Genomic DNA, 24801 nt, shown 5'->3' on the forward strand with positions numbered 1-24801 from the left:
GAAAACTTAATGGGTCATTATTGCTGGAAGCCTTTTTTAGTCTTTTTCCTAAAAATGTGTGGTCTAGATATTTTCGGCTCATTTTAACTCTGCCAGACCCTAAATTTATGCACATTCTCTATTCTCTCTCTCCCTTCTCCTTTTTTTTTTGCTTGTAAACTGACCAGAAATTTCCAAATTCTTCTCTTTCTTGTATCATGTTAAATGCAACAGCAAGCAGCATTTCAACTGGTTTCCTTCTTTCCAAGTTGTGTTAAGTAACCATTTTACCAAAGTTTTTTTCTTGACCTAACAGGGATCTGTATTGTTGCAGAACCCAGGCTGATGGAAGGTCTGCCATTTTCAAAGAGTGGCTTCCCAAGGTCACACAGCCTTTGTCACTTGGTTGCGGTGGGGGAAAATGCTTGGACATGCAATGTGGCAAGTTTGTAGAGGCCATGGGTGGATATGGTGTGCACCATCTCTGCTCACATTCCATTAGCTAACCTCAGTCATGTGACTACTGACAGTTGCAAGGAAGGTTGGGAAATGAAGTCTTTGTGTGTATCTTGGGTCAAGGCTTCTGGGAAACTACTCATGCCCAGTAACTTCCCACTCACTCTTCTAATACCTGAGGCTGACTGCTTTTTAGCCCCAGGAACATATCCTTCTATCACAGGATTCCCTCCATCCTTGCCCATTCCCCAATCTGAATATCTCATACTGACGTACTTGCTGGCCTTATACATGTGAAATTATATGACAGCTCTGAACTTTCACAACCCAGAGTACCCAAAGTTCCCATACAATCCCCTTCACCTAGCATGTTTCTTCCTCTAGGATGCAACACCTTGCAAATGAAGACGGAAACATATGTTTTAGCCTCAGAATAGAATTATTTTGTACTCCCAAAGGAAAGAACCTGGATTTTGGAGAGCACTAACAATGCTGACCACAATTAGGAAAGAGAAGCTTGTTCTCAGCACTTTTGGATAGGGCATAGAATATCAAAGAAGAGATTTTTCATGCCCTATAGCCTTGGAGTTTTGCTTTTGTTATTTTTCTTTGTGGGGTGGGGAGTGGGAAGAGGAGACTTTTCTCCATCAAGGCTGTTCACATATATCCAGGTATTCCTGTCTGCCATTGAAGTACTGCCTGCAATTAAAGCTTGGGGAATATAATACACTATCAGCTCACTCCTTTGGGAAAGTAATTACAAACTTGACATTTTGGCTCATGAAGCTTTTAATCTCAAATGCTGTCTTTTAGAAACTCCAGGGTCAGCCGTCCATGTTACTATTCTGCTAAGTCCCCCTGGAGCAGTGGCAACATATTGACTCTTAACCTTCCCAGAGCACCTTTCCACTGCCACTAGCCAGCAAAAAGATAAATCAAAATGTCAAGGCTTGATCCTGCATACACATCCCATTAGCACCTGCATCATTCTTGATAAGCATTTAATTGAGCACAATAAATGGTTTAGCACTGAATCATGACAGATTGTACACTTGGGATCTCCTGTAAGATATCTGGTGAGGGAAGGAACATAGGCAAGTCATGGATTGTGGTAACAAGCCTGAAAGATCTTCAGTCACTTCTCAGTAATGGGCTAGAATCCACTGCCAGACTCTCTCCTAAGGAGGAAACATCAAATCCAAATGGAGATTTGGGTGAATCATCTAGGCTTCTTTTGGTTGTAAGAATAAAACTGCAGTAACAAGGAATTAAATTGTGGCCTTTATTTTAAATGCAAAATGTCTCTAATCAACAAAAAAAAAATGAGGTTAGAAAAATGCATGACTCAGACCTAGGCACATCTATTTGTGCTCCGTTGGCATCAATGAGTCCCATAACTAATGCCCAAGGTCAATGAGGCAGAAAGGGGGAGTCAATATTTTGCTAGCAGTTTATGAGAAGTTCCTTGATCCGTGTGTTCTAGCTACAGGCAAAATGACAATATATATTGGTCCCTGGTCACATTGCTATTAGCTTGTTGATGCTACAATTTGTAGTGATGATGCATATGGTAAAACCAGTGGATTTCATGGGCATAAGCTCATCACCACACTTCCTGCCTTGTAAAATGAGTTAACTGGTCAGAAGACTTGCCCTGTGGAACGGTACGACAGTGGATGAGGTCTTCTAAAAGTCCAGTAGAGGCACCAGCAGAGATATTGCAGGTAGGGAATGTGAATCCATATTCAGAGAAAGTAATAATTCCAGGGAAGATGCATCCTTTCCTCTGCTTCCACCTCCTGTGATGTGGGAGCAGGTGCAGTATACCCAATAAGCTGGCCAGCTAACTGCCAGAAAGAAAGCTGCTAAATGAGAGGGCTTGGTGTTACCTCCAGTCAAGGTCAGCACTCAGTAGATGCTGTGGCCAGGTCAGCTTTGGTAAGGGAAAGCCCTTATCGTTGAGCTCATACTTGACCATAAAATCTCTCAGTATGATCACTTCACATACTGGTCTAGTGGGCCCACTTTGGGGAGGTGGCAGAAAGAGTGACTGACATTCACTCATCAGGCTACCTTACTCTGCTGTTTAATAAGAGCGACCTCTACCATAGTTGGGAAGAATTTCCAGGGGACCCATGTCCTCATGCTCTGTGACTTCAGAAAAGTCCATTTAAGTACTCTTTCCCATAGCAACTTGTCATTGATTTTTCACTCTTGTTCCTTCCAAGTCCCTGAACATCCTGTGATGCCATTAGCCATAGCCTCTCACTCAATGTGGTTCCATACCTCTGGCCCCTCTCCTTGCAGCATAGTGAAGAAGCCTGGGAGTACCCCACTTCCCACTGCCCTTGAGGTCACTCCCCTGTGGTGCCATAGAGCTTCAGCTGTTAGCTTTCAAAAATGCCAGCAGAACCATATGAAAATGAAGTCAAGAGCTCTTTTTTGTTTTTGTTGTTTTTCCTCAGTTCACTGGTCACTGGGAACTTTCTATTGGGACACAGGTGTGAGATGAGGAAAAGGTGTCGGTGTAAGAGGAGGAGGTGCACAGAAGTTGGAGCCACTTATTCCAGCAACTTACTTGTGCCTTTAAGCCCAATTTCCCACATAGCAGTTCAACTTGATGATGGACAGCACCTACCATGCTCAGCTTTGTGGTTCAGTGGCTTAGAGCAGGGTTTCCCAATCCTTGGGCTGTGGGCTAGTACTGGTCCCTGGCCTATTAGGAACCAGGCCTCACAGCAGAAGGCAAGTGGCAGGTGAGTGAGTATTATTACCTGAGCTCTGCCTCCTGTCAGATCAGCAGCATCACTAGATTCTCATAGGAGCAGGAACCCTATTGTGAACCATGCAAGCACAGGATCTAGGTTGTGTGCTCCTTATGAGAATCTAATGCCTGGTGATCTGAAGTGGAACAGTTTCATCCTGAAATCATCCTAACTCCCAACCTCTCTCTGTGGGAAAATTGTATTCAATAAAACCAGTCCCTGGTGCCAAAAATGTTGGGGACCACTGACTTAGAGAACAACCAACTCTTATTGTGCATCTTGAGTTACATACACGCTACCATGGCCCAGAAGCATGTCAGGTGTTATTTCTTAAAAGGAGAGGAGAGGAGAGGAGAGTATGATCTTATTCCAAAATTTTAAGGTATTTTCCATATGTAATCTTCTATCAGGGACTGCTAATGCCCACACCAGACCTGCTAGACATATGGCCTCTATGTAACGCATCCTGCCCTGACGGCTGGATTAACTGCAGAGCCTTCTATAACCATGGCATCCATTCAGATCTGGCAGCCTGATGGATAACTTGGGAAGCAGTTTGAAACAGTATGGCCAAATAGAGATTTGACCAGGAATCTTATTTCAGAATCTATTTCTATACATATTCACCGGGTTACACTCAATGTAAACCAATAAAATGTTACAATTATTTTGATGCATATTGCATTAGTCCATTCTCATACTGCTGTAAAGAACTATATGAGACTGGGCAATTTATAAAGCAGAAAGGTTTAATTGACTCACATTTCCATACGCTACATAGGAAGCATGGCTGGGGAAGCCTCAGTAAACTTACAATCATGACAGCAGGTCAAAGGGGAAGCAAGCACAGTTTCACATGGCAGCAGGAGAGAGAGAGAGAGTGAAGTGGGGAGTGCTACACACTTTTAAACAACCAGATCTAATGAGAACTCACTCACTATCATAAGAACAGCAAGGTGGAAATCCACCCCCATGACCCAATCACCCCCCACCTGGTTCCTCCCCCAACATTTGGAATTGCAATTGGAGATTTGGGTGGGGACACAGAAACAAACCATATCACATATAGAATCTCTTTTGAGATCACTTTTTATATCTCTCCTCCTATGGTCCACAATGAATCCATAGCTGTTATTAGATTCTAAATACAGATGTGAAAGTGTTGAGAGTTGGTGAGGTGGGTCTGAGGGAGAATTGTCAACCCCTGCAAGGTAACTACTTTAGATGAGGTATTATACAGCCTTCAAGTAAGAGGAGGCTCACCTACTCTGCTTGGGGAGAAAGGGCTACTCTGGCAGGGGAGGCTTGCTGGGACGTAGGATGATTCAAGGTCCTCAGAATCATAGGAATAGGATCATACTGATTGCATTCTAATCTCAGGGACATTCTTTCCAGATCAACACTTTAACTTTACGTAAGACACCAGGCAACACTGCAATTTCAATTTGTATTATAATTCAACCACTCTCAGGATTCAATTTTGTCTTGCTTAGTTTCCCTGAGTCCTGGTTGTTTGGCTTTGAGAAATAAGGGGTTTCTTGAGGACAGCTATAGAACCTCTCTATGCATGCCTTAAGATGAGAATTTAAAGCGACAAGCATGTCACTGCCTTTTCCTCAAATCTTCAGTCCAGTGAGAAATGACCATTAAGCCCCATATTAAACCTTGGACTCTACATTTGCATCAGAACATTCCATGTAGCAGCTGCTCACTTTCCCATAGTTGGCCTTCTATAGGCACTTGGTTCCAGGCAACTAACTGCATTTGAGAACTTCAATGGCTTTGCCACAACATGTGTGTGGCAAACATCCCATTTTCCACTGGCAATGAGATAGATCTCCACTACCTTCATATCTGGTCAGATCTGAGGAATCCTCTGGTAAGAAAAATTGTATCCTTCAACATTCAGGTAGGGAACAGAAGCCACATGATGCACTCAAGGTTGAGAGGTTTTAATGTAAAGAAATAGTGGCTTGCACAAACAGCTGGAATAACTATGTGAGTGAAGGTTGGGGAAGCTGCTACCAGCGATCTCAAGCTGGCACACCTGAGGGAAGTTCTTAAGTGTACCCCAGGAAGGCCCCATAATTCTCCAGAACTTCTGGCAAGCTCCTGCCATTATTCTCGTGGAAGTAATGAAGTGGGCGGGGGAGGGGTGGTCTCCAGAGCTTGCTAGGAAGCCACTGTGAATCATGCATCTGCTCACACCCTGCCCCCATTTGCCTCTAGAAACTTATGGCCCTTCACACTCTTTTATCTTTGAAATCTCCTCTGAGTGCCTCTGATTGACAGTCTTACCAAGACCCAAATGGATCGACGATTCTCGGGAGATGGGTTGCACAGCTTCTTTTCTGCCGTGTAAGAGGGACCCCAATGTGCTGCATTGGCAACAATGAGTCAACTGCAGGCTGTCCTGTGGGAGAACATCTCTCTGCTTTCCTATGTGTGGGAATCTTGCTCCCAATTTGGATAAAGTCATGGGAAAATGGAAGTACAGTGACTTGGGCAAGGAGCAATTGGCTTGCTGCTGAAGAAGTGAGGGCTCACACTCAAGTGTGGTGAACTGCTCCACAGCCACAAATCATCCCATCTCAATGCATGTCCCTTTTCCGGGGTCATTTTATCATTTTCTCCCTTTTACCCTCTTAGGACTCTGCCTCGAGGTCTGCTGAGAGTGGAGCCTGGGTGGATCCATGGAGCAGAAAGGAAGGAACCCAGGTGATGGCCAATGCTACTTGCTGAATATGTGCATGTGACTATCTTGAACCATCCAGTCAGCTGCCTTTCCAGCTGAATACAGCCCCTGGAGCATGCCAGGAGAAGTGAGCAGAGGAGCTGCCCAGCAAAACCTCAGAAGCATGAGGAATTACACATCACTCTTGTTTTGTGCCACAACAGTCTGTTGTGCAGCAAAATAACCAATACACCATGGGAAAGCTCCAATACAGTGCAAAGCTGGAAAGAAGAGAACGCAGACAGTAGCTGTGCTATTTACAACACTCCATTTGCCAGCTTCATTTTGTTTAGTGAGAGTGCAGATTCTGACAAGAATCATTTAGACATGTTTGACCCCGTCCTTGAGGCCATGAATCAGAGACCTCTTGACGGCAGGCACAGATCCTCTATATGGAGGAAAAAAAAAAAAAAAAACCACGGGAACAAGAAACATATTTACCTATATTTCTCATTTGATGAAAAGGAGTCCTGCAGAGTTTTGTTCAGAGAGCCTTGAAAACAAATCATCACCACAAAGACTTGGTTTTATATCAATTTTAAAATTTAGGCAGATGAAATTTCCCTGAAAAAGCAACTATCTGCAATGTCTAGCATTCATCAGTGTTCTCCTCTATTAATTATTTAGATATACTGGACTGGGGAGATCAAAATATAATAACAATACCACAAACAATTCATATTCACTAGGTGTCAGACTGTGTTAAATAATTTACATGCAGTGTCTAAATTAATTGCAATAATTCAGTGAGTAGGTACTGTCATTAGCTCTATTTTACACATGAGGAAACTAAACTCAGAGAAAATAGGTAATATCCACAAGGTCACATAGCTAGTTTGGGATGCAGGGACTGACCCATGCCTTTCTAATCAGTAATGTGATCCCAGGTGCTTGCCACAAGGCCTTAGATATAGATGCAATTCTGGTCACTGGGTGCTATGCAGCCTCTGTTTCTGTGGACATTTGGGGCTCTGGCCCTCATCACACTTGGATTAAAACAATGAATAAACAAAAATCAGGATGTGGATTTTCTTCTCTGATCACTCATCCCATTTATCAAAGCCCAGTCTCCTTTCACTAGATGCCAAATCTTCCCTAATATTTTCTAAATTTGCTTTTTAAAATTTGTGATTATATTTACTGCCCTTTAAAGAATGCATGTGATAGAAGGTATTAGGACAAGATGAAAACTACCCTTTTAACCACTGCCCAGAGATAATAACTATTGCTATAATTATTTTGGCATCTTTAAATATTTTTATTTTTATTTTCGTTTGTTTTGAGACGAATTCTAGCTCTGTTGCTCAGACTGGAGTGTAGTGGTGTGACCTCAGCTCACTGCAACCTCTGCCTCCTGGGCTCAAGCAATTCTCCTGCCTCAGCGTCCTGAGTAGCTGAGACCACAGGTGCCTGCCACCACACCCGGCTAATGTTTGTATTATTAGTAGAGACGGGTTTCACCATGTTGACCAGGCTGGTCTCAGACTCCTGACCTCAGGTGATTTGCCTGCCTCGGCCTCCCAAAGTGCTGGAATTACAGATATTACAAAGCTACTGCACCTGGCCATCTTTAAAGATTTTTAAGTCATAGAAGTATATAGGTATGACTCATATACATACATCTGTGTATAAATTTATGAGAAATATGTATGTGTGTCTATATGAATGAGATTACAACATAGATACAGTATTCTATCTTACTTGTTTCCCTTAACACTACATCATGTTAGTTCCTGCATCATGCACTTTTGTTTGTAGACATGGCTTTCATGACCACATGGAACTCCCCAAGGCTTGGTTGCAGTCATTCTATGATGTTTTTACTGAGTTAGGACATAAAAAAGCTAGCGTCTAAGACACTCTTCTTGGAAATCCCATTCACGGTGGATGTCCCCATGTTTTTGACACAGGGAAGCCCTCATCTTTATACCTGCATTGACTTTGTTCGTTACACAGAAAAGTGGGATGAATGTATTACGGACTTTGAGCAAAAGGACCTGGGCTCATATACTGTCCTGCCACAGTGATCTGGATGAAGTAAGAGAGTCTCCTAGAGCCTCTGTTTCCTTGTATATCAAATGGGGGTGATGATATCTATCCTCCAAGGATGTTGTGAGAATTAATGAGGTAATGTTGGTGTAGCATCTGCTACATAGTGGGTGTTCAGTATCAACCATGGGTGTTATTTTCTACTTTCCAGGCTTATTTTCCTTGGGAGAGGGAGACAAAGGCTAATTTTTAAATACCCTTTATTTGTCTCATACTGTCCATTAAATATGTCTGTTTAGTACGTCTGGTGGCTAATAGGGCTTTGGGGCAGGCTCCTTTTAACAATCAATAACACAGTAGCAGCACAAAAAAGGGAGCAAGGGCCATGGAGCCAGCTACCCAGATTGGCTCTGCCACTTACCAGCTCTGTAACCTAGGTTATTTCTCCTTGTCTCAGTTTTCTCATTTGTCAAATGCAAAATCAATGCTACTTTATCAAAAATATTAAATATCTTCTTTCATGTGGTGCGATATGGCAGGACATTGGACAGAATAAAGTGCTAAATAAATGTTAGCTGTTACTATTCAACATCATCTTCCAAATCACGTAATACACACAAGGTCACATAGGTAGCATGTGTTTGATTTCAGGCCAGCGCACAGTGGGCAGAAGTCCTGCACACCATCCTAGGCTAGGCCTGAAAGTGTCCATGAGGTCCTGCAGCTCTCTCTCCATCTGGTGGCCCATGTGGAGGCTGCAGTGCAGGGCTCTGAAGCTATCAGGCAGGGGGAAGAAGCTCAAGGTGTAGAAACCTGTATCCACTTTCCCCATGTGGAAGGATGTTGGCCAAACAGCCTATTGAACTATCATGGATGCAAAACCCAAATCTTATATTTGGGAGACATTAAAGCAACAACTTGCTTTATTAATATAGCAATCATTTCCTAATTTGCAAGGGTAAACTATAATTGCTTATTTTTTTCTCAATGTAAAGTATACCATCCATATTTTTCTATTAAGCCATTGGCCTCTAGTGTTGTCTCCTAATAATGCCAGCAAATGACAAAACTATTAAGTCACAAATGAAGATTAATTGTAAACTTGAGGAATAAATTATCATTCTTAGCTCAGAAATTTGTTTTGTTGATCTTCAGGCATACTTAACGGTTATAATTACAGAATGAATCAGTAGCTTAGAAGAAAGTCCTGGAAACAGTCATGGAGTGCTCTTTAAAAGTAATGGATTGTCATTGCTTCTGGTGGTACAGAAGACAATTTGGGACAGAAAGATCATAGAAACTGGCTGAGTGTGGTGGCTCATGTCTCTAATCCCAGTACCTTGGGAGGCTGGGGCTGGTTGATCACTTGAGGTCAGGAGTTCAAGACCAGCCTGACCAACATGATGAAACCCTGTTTCTACTAAAAATACAAAATTAGCTGTGCATGTTGGCCCACACCTGTAATCTCAGCTACTTGGGAGGCTGAAGCTGGAGAATCGCTTAAACCTAGGAGGCAGAAGTTGTAATGAGCCAAGACCATACCACTGCACTCCAGCCTGGGTGACAGAGTGAGACTCCATCTCAAAACAAAAAATGCCCTTCTTTGTCTCTTTTGATCTTTGTTAGTTTAACATCCGTTTTGTCAGATACTAGGACTGCAACTCCTGCTTTTTTTTTGTTTTCCATTTGCTTGGTAAATCTTCCTTCCTCCCTTTATTTTGAGTCTATGTGTGTTTCTGCATGTGAGATGGGCCTCTTGAATAAAGCACACCAATGGGTCTTGACTTTTTATCCAATTTGCCAGTCTGTGTTTTATAATTGGGACATTTAGCTCATTTACATTTAAGGTTAATATTGTTATGTGTGAATTTGATCCTGCCATTTTGATACTAGCTGGTTGTTTTGCCTGTTAGTTGACACAACAGAGATAGACACCAATGAAATAGAACAGAGGCCTCAGAAGAAATGCACAAATCCACAACTATCTAATTTTTGACAAATCTGACAAAAACAAGCAATGGGGAAAGGATTTCCTGTTTAATAAATGGTGTTAAGAAAACTGGCTAGCCATGTGCAGAAAGCAGAAACTGAACTCTTTCCTTACATCTTATACGAAAATTAACACCAGATGGATTAAATATTTAAACATAAGACCTAACACCATAAAAATGCTAGAAGAAAACCTAGGCAATACTATCTAGGACATAGGCACAGGCAAGGACTTCATGACAAAGCACCAAAAGCAATGGCAGCAAAAGCCAAAACAGACAAATGGGATCTAATTAAACTTAAGAGCTTCTGCACAGCAAAAGAAACTATCATTATAGTGAACCAGCAACCAACAGAATGGGAAAAAATTTTTACAATCTACCCATCTGACAAAGGGCTAACATCCAGAATCTACAAAGAACTAAAACAAATTTACAAGAAAAAAAGAAAGAACCCCATCAAAAAGTGGACAAAAGATATGAAGAGACACTTTTCAAAAGAAAACATTTATGTGACCATCAAACATATGAAAAAATGCTCATCATCACTGGTCATGAGAGACATGCAAGTCAAAACCACATTGAGATACCATCTCACACCAGTGAGAATGGCAATCATTAAAAAAATCTGTAGACAACAGATGCTGGAGAGGATGTGGAGAAATAGGAACACTTTTACACTGTTGGTGGGAGTATAAATTAGTTCAACCATTGTGGAAGATGGTGTGGCGATTCCTTAAGGATGTAGAAAAAGAAATACCATTTGACCCAGCAATCCCATTACTGGGTATCTACTGGGTATCTACCCAAAGGATCATAAATCGTTCTATTATAAAGACACATGTGCACATATGTTCACTGTTGCACTGTTTACAATAGCAAAGACCTGGAACCAACCCAAATGCTCATCAATGATAGACCGGATAAAGAAAATGTGGCACATATACACCATGGAATACTATGCAGCCATAAAAAAGGATGAGTTGATGTCCTTCGTAGGGACATCGATGAATCTGGAAACCATCATTCTCAGCAAACTGACAAAAAACCAGAACACCAAACACCACATGTTCTCACTCATAGGTGGGTGTTGAACAATGAAAACACATGGACACAAGGAGGAGAACATCACACACTGGGGTCTGTAGGTGGGTGGGGGCTAGGGGAGGGATAGCAGGGGTGGGGAGGGATAACACTGGGAGAAATACCTAAGGCAGGTGATGGGGGGATGGAGGCAGCAAACCACCATGGCATGTGCTTACCTATGTAGCAATCCTGCAAGATCTGCACATTTACCCCAGAACTTAAAGCATAATTTAAAAAATAGGAAAAAATTCAGAGAAATTAATGACTCATTCAAAAAGTGATTCAGACGAGAACTACTGTAAGTATAAATGTTTTAAGAATAATTTAACTGATCAGTTTCACACATGTTGTGCTTTCCCTTATATCTCTTGGTGATATGTAATGAAAAACCTATGCCTAAATAAGTCTAAAAAGCTTTTTCAACAAATATAGAAGTTTGAAGTTACTATTGTTTACTGGAAATATAATGTGAGCACAGACAATTTTAAGTCTTCTGGTAAGCATATTCAAAGATATTAAAAGGAAGGTCAAATTATTCTTAGTAACATGTTTTTGTTTGAAGAAATATATTGAAAATGTCAGTTCAACATGTAACCAGTATAACAAAGTTATTGAGGTATTTTACATTCACCTTTCATACTAAGTCTTGGAAGTCCAGCCTGTATTTTCTGCTTCACATCTCAATTCAGGACTGGCCACATTTCAACTATGCCAAATTCACATGCGGCTCATGGCTACTGGGCTTCACAGTGCACATCTAAGTGGGACAGGAGACTCATGTTCTAGTTTGATTACATTTTTCTTTGTTCTGGGGTGCAAAAGAATGGTGTATTTTATACTTAGTGATGTCTTAGATGAGATGAAATAGGGTAATTTTTACCTTGCATTGAAAAGGGGATTCAAGGTAAGAAATAAATTTAGTTAAGGAAAAACATTTCTCACCGTACCTACTATGCAGTTTTTAGAAGAGAGTATTCCGAGAATGCAATTGCTTGCACAATATTCCTAAAAATGAGTTCTGTGAGTCACCACCATGGCTGCTCTTCCTCTACTTCAGCTCATGTGGGTGGCCGAGGCCCCTGGATGTCTTCTTCTAGATTTTCTAGCACCCTCCTGGGCTCTCTCAAATCCTTTTTAACCTCTTCATGCCAGCATTGTTTTAAAAAGTAATGGATATGTTGCTGTTTCTATGCCTCTTGCCCCCAACTTTTTTTCCATCCTAGGGATGATAAACCAGCAATGACAAGAGTCATTGATTTTCCAAAGTCATTGATTTTTTCTTTTGCTTTGACTTTTCTGATCAGTTTCTCGGGGGTGACTCATTCTTAAGTATGGCTTGTTTCTCCAGCATAATACAACTGAGCTAGGAGGTGGCTGGGCATAGAGCTTGTGGAATGTCAATCTTTCCTGCCTACTTTCTCTACGCCACATCAGAGGCACTCTTTATATTGATTGGGCTGTGACAATCAGAGAGGCTGCCTTCTTATAACAAAATAAAAATTGTACTTGACTGACACAAGCAGTTCAGAAAGATTCCAGGGCTCTGGGGATTTAGAGGACTGGAAAATCCTCTAGAAAAGTCCAGTGTTAGTCTCTGTAAATTTCAAAGCATAGTTTCTCACAATATTCAAAGTGCAATGATCCTCTTTAGAAATTTTGAGTATTAGGGCAGCCTCCCAGGGTGAGACAGCTGTTAGAAGACTAACACAATACTCCCGGCCAAAGGCTTTGAAGCCATTCAGAGATTAGATTGCATGGCTGGCTCTGTCATTTCTTGGCTGTGTGTCATAGGGTGACACCTAACCTCTGTGACTTCAACTTTCCTGGGCTAATATAATATCTATTTTAGAAGGTGGTCTTTTGAGGATTACATGCACATTGCCTACCACAAGGCCAGCCTAAAGAGTTTTCCACAGATTGTATTAATGATCAGGGGTCAGCAAAACGTTTCTGTAAAGGGCAAGGTAGGCATAGTGGCTACAAGGTCTCTGTTGCAACTATTCAGCTCTGCCCTTGTAGGGTGAAAGCAACTATATAGACATGTGAATGAATAAGCATGGCTGTGTTCCAATAAAACTTTATTTACAAAAGTAGGCTGTGGGCCAGATCCTGCTCTAGGCAATGAGGAGCTTGCAGAGATCTAATGCAGGAGAGCCTTCTCCCTACCACATTGTGTGCACCAGGGGCTCTTGAACACAGCACATCAGTGCATTCAGTGGGGTTGACTGGGTATGCCTTTGGTTGCGAGGTAGTTCTGTTTCTGAGCTGATGATTTTGATATACAAATGGCATCTGGGACCCCTGGACTTACTCTTCACTCCCTCTCACTTTAGCCTTCTCTCCCTACCCTGCTGTTCACTTGACCTCCTTCCCCTAGCTCCAGCTCTCTCTCTTTGAGTGCAACGTGTCTTATACAATTCCATTCTCTTCCTCTGAATCCTCCCAGCAGCATCTAGTGCTAATGGACACCATGTCTCCCGTGTGTGCCCCTCAGAGTTCCTGGGGTTTGCGCATGCCTGGCTGCTTCAGGAGCATGGAAGAGTATCCTTTCAGTGATCCACCCCAGTCCTTCCCAATCAGGGCTGGTGCAGGCATGTCTACGTTTTAATTACCTGGAAGAAAGCAGTCATCCTGTGGGGAAAGAAATATGACAACAGCACAAAGGTGATGGGAGTCCTCTCTGATTCGGCACCGCTGTTTGAGGTGATAGATGACTTTGAATTTCCTACCTGCTCACGTTGTCCTCACATCAAAAACCCCAAAGACTTCCTTGATTTGAGGATTTCCTCACATTCTAAACAGAAAGCACAAATGACCGACAATTTCTTTCCAGGAGACTAATTAACTGATTTTCCCTTCACGTCACAAGAATGAAAATACCAAGGCTAATTTGACATTGTGGTGGGTTGTAGGTGACTCAGCTGTCTTTAGGCTTTCCTCTAATAACTTATTTATGTTTTCCAAGACATAATGCCCTGCCAAGCTGAGGAAGAGTCTCCCAAAGCCACGAATTCATCAAAATGCTGGGTTATTAAATCAACATCAAGATTTGTTAGCCTAAATATGCCTTTTCCACTTGATTTCACCACTTTCATTCTCCTGCATGTGGCAGTTAATCCCAGGAAGAAACCACCACCCCCTGCCATCCACCTCTGGTTTCAGGCCCAGGCTGCGTCCATATTCAAGGCTGAAGGCCTGCTGCTGTTCCTTCTGTTGCCACTCAGTCTTCTAATTAGATTTCGGCTTTGCCATTTGTTTTCCTACGGATGGATTGTATTTTCTCACTTGCTATTTTGTATGTGTAACTTCTATGAATTAAAACAAGAAACTTCTAGACAAATGAAAACATGTTTTATTTACAAGAAAAAAGTCTGTACATTGTGTATACATAAAAATATACAAAACCAAAATAGAAAATATCAAAGTGTTAAAATGTGTACAAACACTTTTAAAATGTGACTCCTGGAAAACTTCAAGCCTTAATTAGTTTGAAGAGTACACATTTCATTTTAAAAATTATCATACAAAAGAATTTCCATAGCTATTAAAAAAGTTTACTGGTTTCCACTGGAAGAATTGCCTAAGTATTTCCTCTAGAGTAAAACAGGATTTGTTATAAATGTTAGATTTTAACACCACCAATGCAATTTCTTTGTTTGAAATCTACCTAACAAGAAAAGTATTTTCCATAGAACCAGTAAATGTTTCTTCCAATCTTTGAAAGCCTTGGGCTTTCCCTTCAAAGTTCAGTGTGAAATCAGGCTTCTGACAAGGATACAATATTAAGGTAGTGTTCTACCTTCATAGTGCCTTTTAAATAATTCTATCAGACCATTTTAACATAGCCAAGATGTGCAGAGTATGAGCCTGTGGGAAGGGGTTGGTGGAGGACTGAATTTTTTTTTTTTTTTAACAGAAGGACATATAACCTTTGCTTCCTTCTCTTAAAAAGTGGTTGCATAATTAAAATAAAATTTATTGTAAAGGTTTTAGTCAAAAATGTTGATGAAAAGAACAATATAAAACCAACCATGTGCGTAGATATGTATATACACAATTATATAACTATATCTACATGTATAATTTTTATACTAAGAACTAGATTGATGTCTTTAATTATTTAAATTCAATGAGCTCAAGCGTGAACAGGAATATGTTGGATTTTTTTTTTTTAACCAAAAGGCTTCATTCATTTAATAGAACAAGAACTTATATTTTATTTCCCTGTACTGACAGAGAAATATTTTTCATTTATCAAGTGTGTAAATAATGCCCAAGTGACAAGAACATGCATAATAATCTCACAATGAGAATATCCAGAGTATAAAAGACAAGTTGAAGCTCAGGCACATTTTACCTAAACAATTAATTTCTAGATGGAGCTGCCTTGATCAGTCATGTAACCACTGGGTAAGAGTTCTAAACTATCAGAAAGTCATCAGAAATCGAAACAGACAATATAATAGAACATACTTGGAGGCTACCTAGCCTATAGATTCACTCATGCCTCTCTGATAAGTCCCCTGGTCCTACCTCACTCTCTTTCTCTGTCTTTTACCATGGTTAATCAGAAATTCAACCAGGTAACTGACCACATGTACTGCATGTTGATCTATAAGAAAAACTGGAGAGGGAACTTAAATCATGGCATTCACGTGTATGAAATTCTTCTATCAAACACTGGCGCTCATCTAAGGTTGATCCCACTTAATGCACCTGAAAGGGACCTACCTAATTAATTCAGGAGATGTGTTACTGCTCAGAAGAGTCAGCGAGCAGCATAAGTTTGATCTGTCCCAGCAGAATGAATTGGCTCATACACATTTAAGAGAATGACCCAGCTACTTTGATTCCCTAATTTTGAAAATGCTGACAATTATTTTAGCATTTCTTTCTGGTGCAGATGCTAAGGCTACAATGGCTGAGGACTACTGGGGAGTCCAGGACTGATTTTTGTCTGGTGGAAAGACCAAGAGGACCAGGCACAGGAAGTGCTGTTTCTCAAAGCTCTGCCTTCAGGCAGACAAGGAAAGACCCGGTAATTCAAAATGTAAAAGCCCCTCCCTTGCCCATTTTAATGCACAAGACTGATGCTTACATGCAACTTTTAATTGACCATCTCTTGGTCCTGAGCACAAGTTCTCCGTAAGAGCAGCTCTATAAGGACATAGTGGGAAAGGTCAGCTCCCTGGACTAGCATTGGTATTCCATGAGAACACCAGGTCTGTTAAAGGTTACCCTCCTGCCTGGTGTGACCGGCTAGAAAAATATGTTAGGGAGAATCTAGATGTGGTTGAATTGCCATTGCTGGTCAAAATTAGTTTCTTTGTGATAACAACAACAATGGGTGAAATTATCTTGAAATATAAAAGAATGTTTGTTGGTCCTGAGAGTGAAAAAAGGAATCCTTAACAGCTTCAGCTTACACTAAGAGGATTTTTTATCAGCTTGCCTTCACAAAAGAGGATGGAGGATTTTGGAAGAGACAGAACCTGGGAGAAATTCAGTGAGGTGCCACTTATTGTTAACTACTCCACAGAAGAACTGTGTGCTTATTGGAATTCAGTCAATGTGGCATGTATGGATTTAGTCAATGTCTGGCAAAATACTGCCACTTAGGACCCATTTGGCTTATACTAGAAGTAGTTGTCACATTAACTATTACTGCCTAACATTTTTTTAGGAGCTAAATAACTTAAACTTTTATAGAAGAATGCCCAGTCAATAGTATCTTAATGCATGTATTACATTTTTTGACTGTTGAACAGACCCTGATTTCCAAGAGTCTTTAAGGCCATAATAAATCCAAAAATTGTAATTAAATTTCCTTTACTCTTCAGTCTTTCTTGTAGCCTCAATGAAACTGAAAGTACTCTTTTAAAAGTACAATGATTATAACAAAATGCTATTTAAAAGTCTTTAAAGTGTGGGGTTCTGAGGCTTTTGAACTGGAATATTTACACCGACCCCAATAAATTCTCCTCTAACCAAGTTCTCATGTCAGCCAAGGGGCATTGTGCTGGATAATAAGGATGCTTACAAGCAAAACCACTTGCAAAACTGTACAAGGAACTTCAATGGCCAGGGGCATTTTAATGGCAGGGAAGACTTAGAAAGATCCAAGGATTGTAGGAGGAATAGTATCCATCAGAGCCACCTCACTCATATTCCAGAGTCGCTGAACTTATTACACACATGTAAACACAAGGACAAGACCAAGTTCTGTCAAGAAATTAGAAAGGAACATGGCTCAGCTATGTCTACTTAGACATAAGGTAATATGTAAGACAAGGTTATCTATCCCTTCTCATAGACTTAATAACAAAGCTCTAAAAATGGGCTTTTATCGAATATTGTTGTGGTTAAAACTTTCCAATTTCTCCTTCACTATTATAATAAGCTATAGGAGATGTCTTGATATCCAGCTCCAGATGTGCTGAATAGGCTAACCAAACATAAGCCGCCAGTCTCTGTAAGCCATTCTTGCTCAAGAAAGTGGTCCTGAGAACAGTCTAGAAGAAACCAATCCCAAAACAAAGAAAACTTTTCCACTAAACTCTCCTGACATTCATACACTTTGCAAGGGAGAACGCATTTAATTAAGCTGCTATTGTCATTGCAATAAATCTTAACGCTACCACAGAGATATGTCTTGGTTATACATTGAAATAATAGCATGTTTAATTAAGGTATTACAAAATGATTCTGTTTCACTATATTTATAGCAAAAAAAAAATTTCAATGTATAAGTGACAGTTGAGATTAAAAAAAAATCAACCCTGAATATAGCTAACATATTGCGATGAAATTTCCCTCTAGCTGCCTTTCCCTCTGAAGCATCTACACATTTTCCTTCTTAATGAGCAATGCTTTCGCATAAATTATTTAATTATATGTCTTTGTCATGCTGCTGAGATAAAACATATCTGTGAAAGCAAGGAGTGGATTCCTAAACATCTGTAGGAAGATTTAGTGAAGATTCAGCACTCATCACTGTTGAGTTCCTGCAGGCTGATAGAAACCTGCACAAACCCGCATAATAAAGACAGGCGTGCATCCCTAGAAGCACAGAGCAATGGCTCCGAAATCCTTCCTTCTAGTTTGGAAGGAGCAAGGTGTCCCCTGTCTTCCCCAGCAGGGCTATGCCAATTGTCAGGTATGTCACTTACTATGCAAAAGCTGTGGGGTAGATCTGCAGGTGAGAGGCGCAAGGCAGAAAAGCCAGAGCTGGGAAGTGTCCAGGGGCACCTGCAGCCCTGTGATTCTGTGTTACTTGCCAGTGATGTGCCTCCTGGAGGATGTGATATTAATGCTTCTGGTTGAGTTATGAAATAATGCAGGGAAACAAAGGGTCTCCTCCGTGGTGCTATTTGGAATTTGGCTTTTCCTTGGTCCTTTCAAGATTGATGTTTTGATGGACAGAAAGCAAAGCATTCAGTGGGCAATGAGAAGCAGAGATGAAGAATGCAACGGTTGGAAACACAGATGAGCTGGGAATTTTTGCTGTTAAACATATCTGAGTGATCATTTCACCATTTGTCATAAAACCTAGGGTATTTAATGATGGATGCATGTATGAGTGATGTACTTGATGCTGTAAATGCTGCACCTCAACTTGAACGTTTCTAAACATAAACCACTTTATATGGTCAGGAGCATCACCAAAACCTGTCACTGAAACTAACCCTGATGAGGGGTACTCATTGCAGAAGAAAAAGTTGTTAACAGTTTTGGAGGTATCATACCCATGGCCATACATGTGTTTTCTTTCCAGCTATCCTTTGTTTTGCATCTTTCTTGAGCCTTATTTTTTTTTAATTCCATTTCTATATTCAAAGCGGTAATAAATACTCAATGGCTTAGAAAGAGAAGAATTCTCATGACCAGCACTAAATTACAGTTTAAAGACTCAAAACTACATTGCCTAATATCTATCTTCAAGTATTCTTTTGTGACTTTGAGTACAACAGTAGTACCTTATTGCACATTGATTCCCAAGTAACCCTTTTTACGAATGTGGAATGACTGGACTGGGTGCAGGACAGTGCACCGCCTGGAAGCCCGGCAGAACCACCTTGCCCTTGCGATGCAAATCCCCCTGTGTGCCTGTGTTCAGGCGCTGCACCAGGAGCTTCTCATAGAGCAGCGGGTGGTACGCCCCGAGGGTGCAGGCTGCGTCGTAGTACAACTCGTGGTAGTGGCACAGCTCCGTCTGCCGCACGGACGGGATGTATTCATACACGTGCACCTCTCTGCACATGGACATCATGATGAGGATTCCTGACATGAAAACAAAAAATTAGAATCTAATGAACAACTCCACATGAGAAGGATGATTTTTTGGGTGTGGTGGTGATGGGGTATGACTGTGGCAAGAGACACTTACTTTGCACTCACTTTTTTTGTTATTGTTACATCTGCAATGTTATAACTTCTATTAAGAGGTATGTATACAGTTCAGGGAGTATGGAGGCATATTAAAATGTAATACTGTGTGTGTGTGTGTGTGTGTATGTATATATTCGCTCATTCAGTTTATCACTGTGGACCCAGCAAGGAGAGATGAAAAGAAGTCAATGAACTTAAGGAGATCATATTCTAGTGAAGGACAGAGTTGCAAGCCCCAAATTAGAGTCTCCTGTATCACATTCTATACACATGTCACATCTGGTTTGCAATGGTGGGAGTGTGATGTTCCAAAGAAACAAATGCTATAAAAACTGGATTATAAAATAGTTGCTTGAATATCAGTTGACTACAAAACAGTTGTTTGAAAAGTTGTAACATTAAACTGTACAATGGATCAGCTATTATAAAATACTGTAGTTGTCTCAATGGAAAAAAATGGAGTTAGAGGGACACAGAGTTTAGATTCATATTAACAAAATTATTTTTCTCACTGCATTATCAGGGTTAAAGTTTTAATTTTTTAATGTTTCAAATAAACAGCTATAACAGTTAATCGTGGAGTAAATTTTATTCTTGATCTAGGTTAATGGCTTTCTTTCTTTTCTTAACACCACCAGTGCCACCATTAACTTGAAAGTTAAAAAAGAATGCTTATCTCTTTTCTGAAAGGGTATCCCTTGTTATGAAAAATATAAAGGAGCACAGTTATTCCTGTCATAGCCAAAATTTATCTGAAGATGACAGTAATATTCCCTAGTTAATTAACCATGAGTGCAACACAAAATCCCATCCCAGTGGAGTCCTGTGTAAGGAACATTGGGAGAGAAGACAGAAGAGGCTTAATTTTGCCAAGGAGATCCAGAAGGGCTGCCCAAAGGAGGAGAAGCCTGAAGCTCATGGGGCTGCCTTGTGGATAAGGGGTAGAAGAAAACAGGAGAAGGGATGCTGCTCCAGGGACAGCAAGGATAGCCTGTGTAGAAGATGTCAGAGTCATATACAGTATCATAGTTGAGAGTAAAACACTTGCCTAACAAAGAGAAGCTGATTATGCAGTTCAAATTCTATGAAGTAAAGTTGCTCTCAAGAGCAATGGTTAGAACCTCGTTACTGGGTCAATTCCTCTTGTTTTTCTCCCAGTTCCTTCCTACCAGTTTCCTTACTTTGTTTTAAGACAGAGTGGCTACCTGTCTGCTGCCTCTCCCTTAGGTCAGCCTAAAGCATTGTGATGCTCACTCGGGGTGTGGGCAGTGGTGCAGAAACATGCAATGCAGGTGATCAAAAATCTACCTTCTGGTTAGTAATGACTGCTCTCAAACATTTTTTCTCCCCTGTATAAAATCGTATACAAGGAATTCACATGGTGAATGAGAAAGCTATCTGCCCATGGAGAATTAAACTCTTTTATTTCCAGTCACTTGCCAACATGGTGAAATCATGTTTCTACTAAAAATACAAAAAAGTAGCTGGGGGTGGCATGTGCCTGTAATCCTAGCTACCTGGGAAGCTGAGGCAGGAGAATCACTTGAACCTGGAAGGCAGAGGTTGAAGTCAGCTGAGATTGCGCCACTGCACTCCAGCCTGGGCGACAGAGTAAGACTGTCTCAAAACAAAACAAAACAAAACAAAAAACCCACAAACCTAAACAAACAAGACACGCTCTGGTGTGAATGTTCTCTGAGGGCTGAAGTTTTCCCAGACCCTGTGTCTGAGGACAGCTTCATGTTTTCTAAGCAGGGGCTACAGACCAAGCTGCTGCACATTGCCCAGCGCTGGGGGCTCCCCTTCACCTGGGCATGACATCTGCTCTGCCAGCTCTACACAAGGAGCCACGTTGAAGGGGGTGGACTTCATCATGGACATCATTAATCAATATATTTATTACAACACCTTCCATGCACATGGCAGGGGGGTGGCTTCAAGGGTGTCTTTTGTACAAAGCTATTGTATGACATAGCAGTGGAGGTGTACCCAGAAACCACAGGTCTTTGCTACTGGACATTTCTATAAGCTAATAATACAATGGTATCCGTAAGGACTGGAGTCAATTTTGTCAGAGCTGACTTTTGCAACTCTGGTTCTTAAACTGGATGGCTTTCAAAAGCCAATCTTATACTTAGAGGAGTATGTCAGCCATGCAGTTAGTCATCCCCATAAAGCAGTAGTCCTCAAAGTTCAGCATGAAAAAGAATGACACAGGCAGCTTGATCAAATGCAGGTTTCTGGGACTTGTCTTCATTTCCAGAAATTCAGGTTCCAGTGGTTTGTGTTGGGGTCCAGGAATCTGAATTTTTAACAGGCATTCTGTTTAGGTGACAGGACATTTATAAAAAAATTCCCACCTACCACAGACCGAAACTTTCGTAAAATACCATAATGAGCAATTACGAGAAAAATGATCACCTATTTGGATGCCATGCCTATTTGAAATTGCTATCAGGTGTCTAAATACTTCCAATTTCTACATTAATCTAGTTGTAGACCAGTAACACATGTTCCTGGACCAGTGCTGGTCTACTCTCCACTCTTTAAGGACCAGATTGTTCTAACACACACATTCTTTGAGAACTGCTAAGGAATTTCTAAGTTGTCTCATAGGTAGCAAGACATTCTGCATGTTGACAGCTAATCTAGATTTGAACTGCTACCAAATCCAAGTAACCCTAGGGAGTTTCCCTACACATCCTTGCTATCCTCTTGCACTCTAAGAGATATCAAATGTGTGAACCTGATTGTTTCTCTAGAGAAAAATTTTACCCCTGCTGCTAGTTAACTGTTATATCTTAAATGACGTTATCTCCTAAAGATACAATATAGATTTTTGTCATAAGACTATGCAAATAGTATGCTTTCAATATATGTAAATAGGTACACTTTTAGTATTTTCTTATATAAGTACTCTATATTTAAAAATAACTTTTCAGCTTCAGAAACAGAGGAATTTGTCAGTTAGCTCATGGCAGTCCAAACTGAAAGCCAATAGATGCTAAGAGAGTGGGTGTTTGTCCTCAGTTTTCTGTACAGTTCTTCCTGATCTTTGCCTATCCGATAGAGATTCAGCGACAAAGATTTCTCCATCTTGGTTTGCAGTCTCATGAAGTTGTGGCTTTCTGAAACTATGAACCATGGCTTGAAGCATCGTAACATTTAATTAACAGTAGGATCTACCCTAGTGTTTAAGTGGCAGCCAGCTGCAGCCACTGGTATTCAAATTGGTATGGAGGCATCTTCAAAAAAAAGGAAAAAATTAATTTAAAACTCACCGTGGAGCAGGGTGTGCAGTCGCTCATGCTTGAGGTAATCCCAGTACTTTGGGAGGCCAAAGCTGGTGGATCACTTGAACCCAGGAGTTTGAGACCAGCCTGGACAACATGGTGAAACCTCATCTCTACAAAAAAATACAAAAATACCAGCCAGGCATGGTGGCCTGTACCTGTGGTCCCAGCTACTCAAGGCTGTGGTGGCAGAATCACCTCAGCCCAGAGGTTGAGGCTGCAGTGAGCCATGACCGTGCCACTGCACTGCAGTCCAGCCTGAGTGACAGAGTAACATTCTGTCTCAAAAAACAAACAAACAAAAAAAACCTAGTAATAAAAAATAAAACTAATTGTGTAATGTGAAAGGTAGAAAAAGAGATTTATGGTGCCAAAGATGTAGAATATTCTTTAATATTTTAACTTTTTTTTTCAGACAGCATGATCAATTCATTTAGCATATGCATACTTTGCCTTTTAATTTTCCTTAAGCCTGTTGTTATACATAAATTTGAGTTGAGATTCAGACTCTGCCGTATAATAAATAGTGATACTTAGTATTATTAAATTTGATTCCATCTACACATCAATTTTCCTAAGAGTTAACAATAGTACTTAGCACTACACAAACACCTGAAGAATATATTTCTTCATACTTTGCAAAAAATAAGATGCATAGGTAGATGTCAATGTTTGGACATATACAATAATAGCTCTTACACAGTTCAGGGATGTGCGTTAGAGAATGGGGTATGTGGGGAGTAGATACTGCAGGCAGGCAGGACTGGAACAGGATTAGGGAAGAATAGAGTCTTTAAGTGCTGTTGGAGGCCTCCTCAATTAAATTCAACATCTATCAAGCTGACCACGGTGCTAATCATCAGAGATTTGGAGCGCCTTTCTTTAAAATCATAACAAAATTAAACAAAACTAAAGATTTCACCTTTAAATTTAAAAACAGGTAGAAAGACCATGACCATTCTTAGGATGACTTGAAGCAAGTATCCTAAACGTCATACTGAGAAAAATGTTTATGTGCTACCACTAGATCTCTTCTGCAATGCCCTGATGCTAAGCCTTGTTATTCACAAATGACTATCAACAGCACACAGCTCTCAAATGAACTCTGAGTCACCACCCATCCCTAGGTTCAATGGTTCAATAGGAAGACCCAGAATCTAGCACAGAGTTTTACTCATGATGATGACTTATACAAAATGATACAAAACAAAATCAGCACAAGGAAAAGGCACACAGGGTAAAAAGTCCAGGGGAAACCTGATGTGAACTTCAAGAATCTTCTCCTAGGGAGTGGCATAGAGACTAAATTTCCTCCAGCAATGAGTTGGGACAACTGCTGTGAACCGAATGTGTCTCCATCCGCCACTCATAGGTTGAGATCCTTCCTGAGGTGAATGTGATGGTATTAGGAAGTGAGGCCTTGGGAAGGGATTAGGTCACGTGAGTAGGGCCCTCATGAATGGGATTAGCGCCTTTGTAAGAAAGGATGTTGTGGAGATGATCTCTCTTTGCGACAACACCACATGTGGAAGCAGCAAGAAGCCTCCATCTCTGAACCAGGAAGAGAATCCACACCTGGAGCCAAACTAACCAGTGCCTGATCTCTAACTTCTTGCCTCCAGAACCACAGGAGAGAAATTTCTGTTGTTTAAGACATCCAGTCTACAGTATTTGTTACAGCAGCCAGAAATAATGGAGACAATAAGACATATGAAATGATGCCAACCAGGGAAGCTTTTTAGAGACTCAGTACTCAGTGTTTTTATTTGAAACTGGTCATGTCAGCAGTCTCTGCCTGACATGCACTAAAATTCCAGACTCTCAGAAGGAAAGCAAGTGTTTAGCGTAAATCACATTTCTTGCATAAACAGTACACACATAGTGAACCACTCTTATCAGTTAGAGGGGTGGGAACCTTCCCAAAAAATCCAAGTTCCCAGACATCAGGCAAGGGCCAGTCTTATAAGCAGGCATTCCTGAGGATAAGCAGTCAAGCTAGCTGTGTTGTCTTTTCTGCTCAGATACCACATATGCACAAATTCAAAGTATTGCATTACTTCATAATCATTTCCTCATGCCAGACTGATGTGGGGAATTCACATCTGGTTATGCTAAAAATGTTA

The 24801-nt window shown here is 40.8% G+C and overlaps 1 protein-coding gene across 5 annotated transcripts in view; it reads right to left on the reverse strand.

Moving 5' to 3' along the window:
- Window positions 1-369: 369 nt before the first annotated feature.
- The window catches only part of ST6GAL2 (ST6 beta-galactoside alpha-2,6-sialyltransferase 2), a 95919-nt gene continuing 71487 nt past the window's right edge, over window positions 370-24801 (reverse strand). For 2 of the 5 annotated variants that reach the window (XM_017541112.2, XM_017541113.2), the window contains exon 6: window positions 14327-19277. In XM_017541112.2, the coding sequence (XP_017396601.1) occupies window positions 19006-19277 (272 nt within the window). In that variant the 3' untranslated portion in view covers window positions 14327-19005. Of the gene's footprint in view, window positions 381-4093; window positions 6156-14062; window positions 14073-14326; window positions 19278-24801 lie in introns of those variants that run through there. The other 3 variants (XR_005202261.1, XR_005202262.1, XM_037742968.1) reach the window with 3 other exon arrangements.

The sequence above is a fragment of the Cebus imitator genome, unplaced genomic scaffold (genome assembly GCF_001604975.1).
Source record: "Cebus imitator isolate Cc_AM_T3 unplaced genomic scaffold, Cebus_imitator-1.0 Scaffold131, whole genome shotgun sequence".
NCBI lineage: Eukaryota > Metazoa > Chordata > Mammalia > Primates > Cebidae > Cebus > Cebus imitator.